This window comes from Corticium candelabrum, chromosome 2 (assembly GCF_963422355.1).
Source record: "Corticium candelabrum chromosome 2, ooCorCand1.1, whole genome shotgun sequence".
Taxonomy (NCBI): Eukaryota; Metazoa; Porifera; class Homoscleromorpha; order Homosclerophorida; family Plakinidae; genus Corticium; species Corticium candelabrum.
In genome coordinates this window covers 8578559-8591058 of record NC_085086.1, presented here as the reverse complement: position 1 = coordinate 8591058, position 12500 = coordinate 8578559, and the positions used below count along the sequence as shown (strand labels likewise).

At 44.2% G+C, this 12500-nt stretch overlaps 3 protein-coding genes across 4 annotated transcripts in view; all 3 read left to right on the top strand.

Moving 5' to 3' along the window:
* The window catches only part of LOC134198510 (uncharacterized), a 1781-nt gene extending 880 nt beyond the window's left edge, over window positions 1-901 (top strand). The window contains exon 3 of one of the 2 annotated variants that reach the window (XM_062667922.1): window positions 787-901. In XM_062667922.1, coding sequence (XP_062523906.1) covers window positions 787-888 — 102 coding nt within the window. In that variant the 3' untranslated portion in view covers window positions 889-901. Of the gene's footprint in view, window positions 11-786 lie in introns of those variants that run through there. The other variant, XM_062667923.1, reaches the window with a different exon arrangement.
* Window positions 902-917: 16 nt separating this feature from the next.
* Window positions 918-3702, top strand: LOC134198509 (vitamin K-dependent protein C-like). The gene is made up of 4 exons (XM_062667921.1): window positions 918-1029; window positions 1095-1190; window positions 1249-1548; window positions 2726-3702. Exon 4 carries the CDS (start codon window positions 2809-2811, stop codon window positions 3550-3552), a length of 744 nt encoding a protein of 247 aa, XP_062523905.1. The 5' UTR covers window positions 918-1029; window positions 1095-1190; window positions 1249-1548; window positions 2726-2808; the 3' UTR covers window positions 3553-3702.
* A 1365-nt stretch (window positions 3703-5067) lies between these two features.
* On the top strand, window positions 5068-11341 carry LOC134176471 (uncharacterized). Its single transcript, XM_062643140.1, has 9 exons — window positions 5068-5122; window positions 5504-5614; window positions 5984-6559; window positions 7383-8408; window positions 8909-9019; window positions 9080-9322; window positions 9377-9472; window positions 9723-10022; window positions 10296-11341. Exons 1-9 carry the CDS (start codon window positions 5068-5070, stop codon window positions 11129-11131), a joined length of 3354 nt encoding a protein of 1117 aa, XP_062499124.1. The 3' UTR covers window positions 11132-11341.
* Window positions 11342-12500: the final 1159 nt, after the last annotated feature.

Genomic DNA, 12500 nt, shown 5'->3' with positions numbered 1-12500 from the left:
TAGCATTGCAAATGAACTAGCGACATTAAAACCAGTAAAGGAATAAATTTTTATATAGTTTGACGATTACAGACTATTTTATCGATGTTACCGACTCTGTGGTCAAGTAAAGCGACCTTCGCTTTGCAAGACTAGAGATGGACTTTACAAGCAGAACACTCAATTTTTCAAATGCGTTTAAATTCATGTAATGCTCGGCCGGGTTCTGCTGTGCTTGCCTACGTGCACTCTGTTACAAACATTAGAAACGAACGTTGCTCTACTATATAAATACAGCAGGTAGTGCCGTTTGTTGATAGTGTGAGCTCTAATTATCTTCGATGTCATCGCACGTTCCGGGAAAAATTGTTAATATTAACAATGAAATTGAGTTTATATCAACTTGCCCCGGTTAACTAAAAGATAATCCTGGTTACTCCACGGCATTCCCAAATAGGGAAATATAGAACCATCCGCGAATGGGTCGGTTCAAACACTCGCGAATGGGTTGAACCATGCATTCCCAAATGGGTTACTTGAACAAATCGCGAATTGTTTAACAGACTGCAGAATAGAGCACGTAAAACAACATTCTTTTCTAATGCTAGTAACGAACTGCATAAGCTAGCACCGCTGCGACAGCAGAATCAATAATCGAGAAGGTTAATTCATGCACAGCAGGCGCGACCCTTCGAATTCTTGGCTTCCAGACAACATATGTAGTTGTTTGCAACAATAATATCGTGCGTGCATGGTTTTTTAGAAGTCTTGTATAGCTGTCAAAGTGAGGATGTAATATCGTTTCAGATCCTTGCACACCCGAGCGACACGCATGCTCGGACAAGGAAAACTGCTCACCGAATGGCCTTTCTGCTATCTGCACGTGCAAGAATGGATACAAAAGAGTGAAAGGCGCGTGCATTGTTGCAGATCCCTGCGCTACCGGTGTTCACGATTGCGACATCAATGCCTACTGTGAACGAATTCAAGGACTCGAGTACAAATGCCATTGCTATAAGAATTTTATCGGCAACGGAAGTGTCTGTGTTGGTATGTCCTTGCTGCCATCATTACGTTTGTGTTTGAGTAATAAGATAGTCTTTGTCGATGTCCAGATGCAAGACAGTGTCATATAAATGCTAACTTTGACAACGGCAAATGCAATTGCAATCGCGGATTTGTAGGAAGCGGAGCTTTTTGCTGCAAACTAAGTAAAACAATAAATTCTCAATTTCTATTTTAGGCATAGAGCAAATCTTTTTCTATTAGATTTCAAAGACAAGATTGTAAAGATTGGCAAGTCTGTCAATCTGAAGTTCGATGTATCTTGTTTAGGTAAATTCGAAGACTATACTACATTTCAATGGTTCCACAACGGAGACTCGTTACCTATTGACACAAGATCTCGTAGTAGTAAGTATTCACTTACAAGACAAGACACGTTCCTTCGAATAAGAAACATTTCGAGCAACCAGCTAGGACAATATACAGTACAGTTTCATGTCGGTAATGAAGGACCGTTTACAGCTTCAGCAAGAGTCGACGTAGACGGACCTAAGGGAAAATGCGGTAAGGCAGGATATTCTAGCAATCTTACATGTAGAAATCAAATTTACCATTACTTCCCTTTTAACAGCATTTAACGACTTATTGAGGCACAATTGTTTCTTTCCATGTGCTGCTTTGTTGTTGATGTACAGGCGGAAAGACAGACAAACTGACAAACAAACAGGCAGACAGGCAGACAGACAGACAGACGGACGGACGGACGGACGGAGAGAGCGAGACAGAGAGAGGGAGAGGGAGAGGGAGAAAGGGATGGAGGGAGGGAGGAAGGGAGGGAGGGAGGGAGGGAGGGAGGGAGGGAGGGAGGGAGGGAGGGAGGGAGAGAGGGATGGAGAAAGGGAGAGGGAGGGAGGGAGGGAGGGAAAGAGGGAGGGAGGAAGAGGGAGGGAGAGAGGGAGAGGGAGGGAGAGAGAAGAAGAGGGAGAGAGAGGGAGAGTGACGGAGAGGCAGACAGAGAGACAGAGAGACAGACGGACGGACGGACTGACGGACAGACAGACAGACAGACGGACGGACAAACAGACATACAGACAGGAGATAGATATTCAGACAGGCAATGACAGTTGATTTTCTTATCTTCACTCGACAGAGTATCTGTGGCTCTTGCCAATACAGTCTGGATTTGCTGTGGCGAAGCCCTAAAATAGAAACAACCAGATACTATCAATATAATTAATAATCTATACTAACTACAGCATATAACTAAAACACCATGTAACAGACAGATAAAACAGATCGACAAACATACAAACGAACAGACGGACGGATGAAAGGACTGACAAACAGACAGACAGACACGTAGGCATGCAGGATGCCAGGCAGGCAAGAATTTTGACAAACAGAAACATACATGCATGCATACATACATACATACATACATACGTATAGACAGACAGACAGACCAACAGACAGACGAAGAGACGGACGGTCGGACGGACGGTTAGACGGACGGACGGAAAGACGGACAGACAGGCAAACAGAAATTTTGACATCCAGACAAGACAGACAGACAGACAGACGGGCTGACAGACATACAAACGAACAGACACACAGACAAACATATCAACGGAGTCATGTATCCATACATCTTTGCATATAGACAGACAGACAGACAGATGACAGACAGACACATAAACAATAATTATTATAAACACCGTCCAATGCTGTTGTGTTTGCATAGATTGTGGACGTTCCGGGAAAGTCGGTTCGCGGATCGCAGCAGGTGGCACAAATACTACAGCCGGGGAGTATCCATGGCACGCCATGCTGTGCGGAAGAAACGGCGTCTTCTGCGGAGGAGTGATGATCAGCAAGTGCTGCATTCTGACGGCAGCGCACTGCTTGAAAGGGCAAAGTGCAAACGACGAGTTCAACACAACAAGAATCACGAGCCTCAAGATCTGTCTGGGACGAGCATGTGGCAACTGCAACCATGGATACTACGATCCGAAAAACAGAAGAAACACGAAGAAGGCCCAGTGTTTCAAAGCTCACCGGATCAAAATTCATCCAGGCTACAACGAGACGACATTTGAGAACGACATCGCCATCGTTCAGTTGAGACCCGGCAAGTGCATCAAATGCGTTGCGTCTAGCGCCTCACCGGTTTGCCTGCCTGTGGCGATCCGAGATGGGCCCTATCTACAGCCTGGAAGTAAAGCGTGGGTGTCAGGATGGGGAGAAATCCGCGAAGAACGAGGTCTGTCGTACTGCTTGAGAAAGGGTCGCACGGAAATCGTTGATCAAGACAGATGTAGAGCTCAACACGCTCGACACTCGTATATAGTCAGTAAGGATCAGATGTGTGCCCTAGACGAGAACGGTCCGTGTACCGGAGACAGCGGAGGCCCACTGATTGTCAAGAATCAGCAATATGAGAACCGATTTGTGTTGGTTGGTCTAGTGAGTTGGGGAATAGGTTGCGGTAGCAACGAAACGTACGGAGTTTACTCAAATGTCTCTCATTTTGTCGACTGGATTTACCAAAAATGCATCGATTATAAGTAGGCCTCAATAGAGCAAGTGATTGCTGCATCGAGTAGCAAGAAACTCACAAACGGATGTTCAACTTTCCTGCCTTGTCTTTATTCTGTTGATGTTCAGTAGTTTACTGTGTTTCCGTCCAAAAACAATTATCCGTTATATGCTAATATGATTGCGAAGATCATTTAGTTCTAGAATTTCCATCTTTGAAAGTTGTGTTACACACGTGTTTCATATGCACCTGCATGCATGGTGATTGCTCCTCTAGTGTCTGCTGTTGTTTTTAATTCTGTTGTAAGTTTTAAATTTGTTGTAATTTTTTCTTTTTGTTGTAGTTACCCGGGGTGTGAAACGCTATGTAGGGTTCTATACAGCAGCGCCGGCCAGTCACGTGACGTACGACCAACTGGACGACTTGCTCCGCCTACTGACGTCCGGGATCGAGTGTACATCGATTGCACTTCTCTAACTTGTAAGCAGGCAGAGGATACTACGACAGAATTAGAAATATCAAAAGTGTATTTATATTGACGCTACGGTTTACTAATTAATTGACTGATTTTATTGTTTAACTCGAGCAGATGAGTAATTATGTAAATAATTTACATATAAAACGTATATATATATATCTTATGTATCTATTATAAAAGACTAATCTGTTTGTTTGTTTATCTGTTTTTCTGTCTCTAACACCAATAGCACCATACGTGCTACGCCAATTGCCACGAAACTGCTTGAAGATCGAGTTTCACGATTCTATCCAAATGAACGTTTCGGTTTTAAGAAACGTATAGACAGGCCTTTTTATGTCCAGAAACTGACCCTATGTATATTTATTATTAGTAATATATATATATATTTATATAAACCCACCTAAGCAGGTATCTAACACACATTATCCCAAAAACAAGTCTGTACAATCTAAAGCCAGTCTATGCAATATCATTTTGGCGTTATATAGCCAGAGTTCACCGACAGTTGTTCATGTATGTTACTGACTGCCTGGCTGACTGTCAAATTTCTTTTGAAAGATAGACGTCGTGTGATGTTCGTCAATACTTTCAAACTGTGTGGTGACCACAGGCCAAGAAAATCGCACACAAGAGGGTGGAAAATACTCCCAGTTGATGTGACATTGGCTTCATGACACGTGCGTATATATATATATATATATATATATATATATATATATATATATATATATATATATTATAGCTGCACGTGTATATATATATATATATATATATATATATATATATATATATATATATATATATAGCTACAAGCGAGGATGCTTCTGGTGTGTTGAATTGTTGTTGGCAAAAGACTAGATAATCTTCTGAAAAACTGTTCTAAATAAAGCTAGGGTTTACTCTCCATACAACAATATTGTTGGAGTAACCCAAGAGCATAACCATGAAGATGATTGGTCTTAGCTTACTACATGCGTTCACGTGACATCCAGTGGGAGGGGCAGCAACTTACAAAACGGTTCGGTTGTGGCTAGCGCAGATCAATTTCCAACTTTGTCGATAGACGATGACGCGAATCCGACAGCTCTGCGTATTCCTGGTGATTTTGCTTCATACTGCAGGTAAGCAAATTATCTTCGCACTGTAAACTAACAAGACGTACTCACAGAGATGCCCCATGCAGAGTCAATGCGTGCGTCCAGTCTAAAGACAGTAGGGCGCTGTGGTTTGTTCTTTCATTGCTAATCAGCATTTATTCTACTAAAATTCTAATTTACTGAAGTTGTCAATGCAGAAGAGATGACTTTCTAGCTAGAAAAAAACAGCAGACCTTCAGCACGTGAGGGAATTCCCCGTCGTGACTACTTGCAAACACGGGGACAGGAAGTGGAGCATGACTTGCTCTACATACGTCCCACTTCAGCAGAGAATGCAGCAGCAACGCGTCTTGCGCTAGCAAAAGCCTGCTTTGCACTAAATAACGTAAAGATTGTGTTCTACAGGTTACAAGTTCGTTACTGCAAAACACGGAGAACTAATTGTCGACAAAGGAAACGTGTCTGACGTCATCACCGCTTCTAACGAGACGGATCAATTAGTGACATCACAGACTGGTAAGAGTTACCAATTTCAATACTCAAGTGCGTCTACTTTAGCCTTGCTCCCAAGTTATCTCTCTCGCTCTCACCCTAACTAACTAAGTTGTGAGGGTGAGTCCGTTGATCCACGTGGTTAGGGCAAGTGCTATGTCAATGTTCAAGTGGACCCAACAGTCAGACCAACCTAGGCTCGAGTGTCGAACAGGTCTTTCCCCCAGCAGGAGAAATACCGTCTTTTTCCTCCTGGGGAAACGATCGGCTGGACACTCAAGCCTAGATAAACCTGGCATATGCATTCACAAACAAAGTTTATTCTAGTCTACTGTGTGTATAGTTCAAGGCATTGGCTAAAACTTGTGTATACACCGGATTTTTGCTGTTTAGAGCGAGGCAAAGAAATCTTGACCGAAACGCGAGTCAAACGTTGGGCGTCGTACAGAGTGGCTGAAGTGCGTGCCAGACAAGATGGCGAGACGAGAATTGTGACGTGGCTCGACGCATTCGGACCCCTGCCGGTGGCTAAATACAACATCTACCGCACATTCACGACTGCCACTGCATTTGACGTCACTCGGTTGCAAACGGTGGGGACGGTCAGCTCGAGCAAGGCCAACGAATGGAGAGACAACTGTCGGACTGAAGAAGCCAGCGTGCGCTACGCCGTGACTGCAGTCGATGTGACAGGCAGAGAGCACACGACAAACGTAGAGCCGTCGCCTCTGCTGCCTCTTGTTGGGTCGTTCACGCCGGCTACTCCGATCCAGACTCTTCTGCCTGGAAACGAGCTTTGCCGTGTTGTCTGTCATGATATGGCGTTCAATCCGGACTTGAAGGAGTTTCTGGTCGTCTATGACTGCGATGAGAACTCGGACGGACACGGTGATGACGTGTTTGTTGTCAGAGTGGATTCCTCCGGGAAGCGTCTTCAGGCACCAAAGTCGATTAAAACAACACTGACAGGTAGGAAATGATGATGTAAGGAAGACGACCAGGAAGAGGAGCTAGGTGGACTTTGCAAGTGATATAATTGTAGACAAGCTAACAGATGACTAGGCGGATGCAGACAACCCAGTTGGTGGCATACGCACACACACACACACACACACACACACACACACACACACACACACACACACACACACACACACACACAACGGCACACACACACACACACACACACACACACACAGTGACACACACACACACACACACACACACACACACACACACACACACACAGTGACACACACACACACACACACACACACACACACACACACACACACACACACACACACACACAGTGACACACACACACACACACACACACACACACACACACACACACACACACACACACACACACACACCATCAGCACACACACACCAGCACCACTATCACTACGACTACTATGAAATACCCTCACTGCTAGTTATTAATAGTAAAGCACTAGAGCACCAACACCTACGACTATCACTACACCATCAGAGATCCACAGCTACTACCACTGACCGTTGCACTGTCTAACACAAGGCCTACACTGCTATCATCACTAGCACCACCAAGACCACTACATCTATCACTGGTATGACTGCATGCTAGCACAATTTCTATTACAATTGCAAGAACTGCAACACCAAGATTTTAATGGCAAGTTACACTACGACACAGAATAGAATAACATAAATACATCACACTGCCATATCTTTCTTACAAACTAACAGAGCATTGTGTCTGTTTCCAATTGTAAAGACATTTAACTAATGTAGTCTTTGTCGACAGATTCCACAGTTGAAGGATGCCCATCTGTTGCATACAATCTTCAACACAAACAATACATGGTTGCCTATCATCTACGATCCACAATCATCCACAGCAACAAGCTCGTGGTCATAACAAAAGTTATTAATTCCGGTCAAATTAACAGTTTGCCACAGTCTAGACTATCCATAAGAGGAGCAACGTTCTACAGCCAACCAACAGACATACACAAAGCATCCATCATCTACAATCCTGTCACCCACGGTTACGTCATAGCAGCTGAGCTATCCAACTACAGATCCAAAGAAATCATAGCCGCTTATCTAGACATCAACGGCAAGACACAATCAGGCGGTGCAGTCTTCTCTTTTAGTGTTGACGTCAAGCAGCCCAACGTCATGTACGATTCTCTCACCCAGACTCTAGTTTTCGTCTCACAATTGGACAGCTCTTACCCTGGAACTACCAACGGGAAAAACAGTTTGATCATGAGAACAGAACCAGCTTCGTTCAAGTCAACTGGTTCACGGAGTGCCACCATGGTCGCTTCGACTGCTGTCGAGAAATCATCAATCAGCATGCATACAGTCGGCTCCACCAATTGTATAAGAGTTTGCTACCTGGTGAAGGACAAGGATGACATGACGGTGCCAACATGCTCCAAAGTGTGCACGGTCGGATATAACCGTTGGGATATAAAACAGTCGGACGTGTCCTTCTCTACATGCAAACAAGACGCAGCAAATCTGATAGTTATTCACTATCCGATCAGCGGCACTCAGTTCGGTGTGTGGGAAGAGATGGATGCAACGCGTCATCGTCTCCATGGTTACTACGTCAGCACGCAAAATTTCGTTCAATCTCCTCACGCAGACGTTCAGAGGAAGCCGATCGCTGTGTACAAGGAGATCGACGGGCAGGTGTGTGTCGCTTGGCAGTATGGCGGACGTGCCAAGAAGTGGGGCAAATTGGCGTTCAGATGTTTCAAGATGTCGCCGGTCTGTAACGACCCTTGCAGCTGCCTTCAGAGTAACATCCCACACTGTGGTAAGATCAGCAAGTTGCCAGTTTTTTAAAACGTTTTTAGAGGCCTACCTGGGATGTAGACAGGGGTCACAACTTACCACAAAGAAAGCACTGTATTTACATGATATCTGTTATGTCTATGTATGTATGTATGAAAGGTGTGTGTGTGTGTGTGTGTGTGTGTGTGTGTGTGTGTGTGTGTGTGTGTGTGTGTTTGTGCATGCTTGTGTTTGTTTGTTTGTATCTTTGTGTGTTTGTGTGTGTGTAAGTGTGTGTGTGTGTGCATGATTGTGTTTGTTTGTTTGTTTGTTTGTTTGTTTGTTTGTGTGTGTGTGTAATTGTGTGTGCATGCTTGTGTTTGTTTGTTTGTATGTTTGTTTGTTTGTTTGTGTGTGTGTAAGTGTGTGTGCATGCTTGTGTTTGTTTGTTTGTATGATTTTTGTGTGTGTTTGTGAGTTTCACATGTGAACACTTGTAGCTGCGCCCCGTCATGCGTTTAATCAGTAGTCATTCTGTTCTAGACGCGTGCGGCTTTCAAATATGTGACTCCAATGCCGACTGCACGCCAGGAAGGCAGTGCCGATGCAAAACTGCACTAGGATTCGTAGGAAACGGATCGCATTGCAAATTTGGTAAGCAAAACTATAATTCCGTAAAAATTGAAAGTATTCTAGAATATAATTTGCTTCTAGATCCTTGTACGCCTGGCTATCATAGCTGCTCGGATACGGAAGACTGTAAGCGTTCTGGTAACTCGTTCACTTGCTCGTGTAAGAGGGGATACAAGAGGGAGCATTCTGTATGCGTTCTGGCTGATCCATGCGCTCCGGGTGTCTCCGATTGCGACAAAAATGCCTTCTGTGTACGGAGACCCGACTTTACTTACAGATGCCATTGCTACAGAGGTTTCATCGGAGACGGAAAAGTCTGCTTAGGTAATTTGGTTTCGTTGAAGTTTGGGGAAATGTCACAAAGTTTGAGGTGTCTAGATATGAGGCAATGCCATAGGGATGCCTACCGTGTTGGAGACAAATGCTACTGCAAAAGAGGATTTGTTGGAAACGGCGCTTTCTGCTGTAGAGAAAGTAATAAATGTTGTTGTGAAACAGTGACGTGACGACACCCTGGCTATACCATTGTACACACACACACACACACAAACACACACACACACACACACACACACACACACACACACACAAACACACACACACACACACACACACACACACACACACACACACACACACACACACATCTTGTCAACCGCATCTGCAGTTACGCCACTGTAGACAAGGTAGTGCGTATGCGTTTCATTTTTTCTCTCCTGTACAGATTTCAATGACAAACTTGTCAAGCTTGGCGGTTCAACCAGTCTGCAAATGGAAATGGCTTGTATTGGTCCATACTTGAAATTTGCTCGATTCCAGTGGTTTCACAGAGAACAGACGACACCCATCGATGTCTATGCTCACAACAGTCGATACACATTAGATCAACGGGGCACGGAACTTCGCGTAAGCCGCATCTCTACAGACGATTTGGGAAAGTATACGGTACAGTTTCACGTGGGGACTTATGGCCCGTATGAAACGTCAGCCAGGATCGACGTGGCAATGACGGGTGGATCTTGTGGTAAGACAAATAACCCCAAATCGTATCTCGCTGATTTGGCAGTGCTGCTTTATGTCTAAATTAGATGTTATTGGTGCAGCTGTGGGCATGTCTCTCTCTCCCTCCCTCCGTCTCTTCTTTCCTCCCTCCGTCTCTCCCTCCCTCCCTTCTCCTTCCTCCCTCCCTTCTCCTTCCGTCATCTCCCCCCTCCCTTCTCCCTCCGTCATCTCTAGTATTGTAAAGTTTAGTCTTCACACATACGTTTGAAACAAAAGGAAATTTCTTTCTAATTAGATTGTGGACGCTCTGGAAGAGTTAGCTCGAGAATCGCTGATGGAGGTAAAACTGTGGTAGCCGGTGAGTTTCCGTGGAATGCCATGCTGTGTGGGAAAAACGGCATCTTCTGCTCGGGAGTCATGATCAGCAAGTGCTACGTCCTGACAGCAGCTCATTGCTTGTCTGGAAATAGCGCAGGAATTCACTTCGACAGCACATCATCGAGTATCAACAATCTGAAAGTTTGTTTAGGACGAACATGCGGCAATTGCAACGCGGGACGGTACGACCCCAAGAACAAGACAGCAGAGAAAAAGGCTCAGTGCTTTAATGCTCACAAGATCAGCGTCCATCAGGGATACAACAAACACACTTTTGAGCATGATATTGCAATTGTTCATCTGAAATCCAATGACTGTATAGAATGTCGACGAGCTAGTGCCTCACCGGTGTGTTTACCGCAGGCGACCAGAGATGCTGACCATCTGAAGGCTGGTAAAAGTGCTTGGGTGTCAGGATGGGGAGAGATAAACGACGGACAGGGCAATTCCAATTGTATGAGGAAAGGACGCACGCAGATTGTCGAGCAGAGCATATGTAGAGCTGAATACAAACGTAACAGCAAATACTCCGTCACAGCGGACCAGATGTGTGCCAAAGACGAAAACGGTCCTTGTAGGGGAGACAGCGGGGGACCGCTTATTGTCAAAAACCCAAGTTTCAACAATAGATTTGTGTTGGCCGGTTTGGTGAGCTGGGGCATCGGATGTGGAAGAAAAGATACGTATGGTGTGTACACCAATGTTGAACATCACCTCGACTGGATCTACAGCAACTGCGGCGATTGGGACTAAGTTTTGCTATTATTACAAATCTAAGAATTTAGTACAGTTTTCATAGAAACAAAAACCAACTGATATAGATGTGTTTGATATGACTGTAGACTGCACTCGTATCTAGACGACTGCAGAATAGTTTTAGTATTTGCGGAATTTTCTACATGTGCATTACTGAGAAAATTGTTTGTCAATAGCTGCATCCAGTGGTAATACTAAACCAAATGAAGAAACACTACTTACTCTCTGTTCGCCGTAAGTGTCAACTGGGAAGTGAGTAATGAAGTAGAGGTCAATCAGACCAGGTGTGCTCATTAGAGCACTAGGTGCTGCTCCAGTTGGACCATGTTATTCCAATTTTCTTAATTAAAATGGTTCCAGTTGCTGATCCGTTGGTATTATAAGATAGTTGGATAACAACCATCGCTCCACCCGTTTGTCTTTGATATACAAGGGTATTATCCTTCCGTTTCGTTTGTAAGACGGGCTTAGACAATTTGACAAACAGAAATGCCAGACCTAGCGGTTTCTAACGATACCGAGATCATCATTTAAGTCCAAAAAACAGCGGAAATATTGATGATTTTCAAAGTTCACACTTATGGGGAACAGACATTAGCGTAACGTGCAAACCCTCCGCGTGCCATAGCTTTGCAGTCTAAATGTAATTTGTAAGAGACAATTAGAAGGGCGTGCATGCAAAGTCAATTAGAAGGGTGTGATCGAGAAAAACACTGATATCTGGTATTTGCCTCAATTAGCGATCAGGTTACTTTGTTGCCTAGCAGGTCGGTACCTACAACGCGTTAGTATACCTAAAACATAAGATCAATACGACATTCTAAGAATACAAGTAACGAAAACACTTGAGATTAGCAAAGCCGTTTTGTAGTCTAGACATAAATTTCAGGCCATTACAGACCACTTTGATTTGGACAAAACATACATAGAGAACTCTGACACACACACACACACACACACACACACACACACACACACACACACACGTCTTTGGGAATGGCATGTAAAAGGAACGGTTACTACGGTGTTCATCACCTCGACTGAATCTACAATAAAAAAACTGCCTGAATTACGACTTAAATTTTTTTGACATGAATCACATCAAAACTTGACATGCTAAAGTTTGCAAAACCTTGTTGTCCAATTGATTTGACTCTAGGGCTGCTCTACTGATGTACTGTCTAACTGTACAGTGACGTAACAAGATGTTCACTAGAGGGGGGCTGTACTGTAGATGTCACCTTAATTAGGCAAAAACTTTAGAGCTACCTCGCCTGTCAGACTGTCAACAGATTTGAGAAAGTCAATGGCACAAAAAGTTTCAATTCCTACACTGAACGAAGGGCTTCATTCCCCGCGTTTTGTA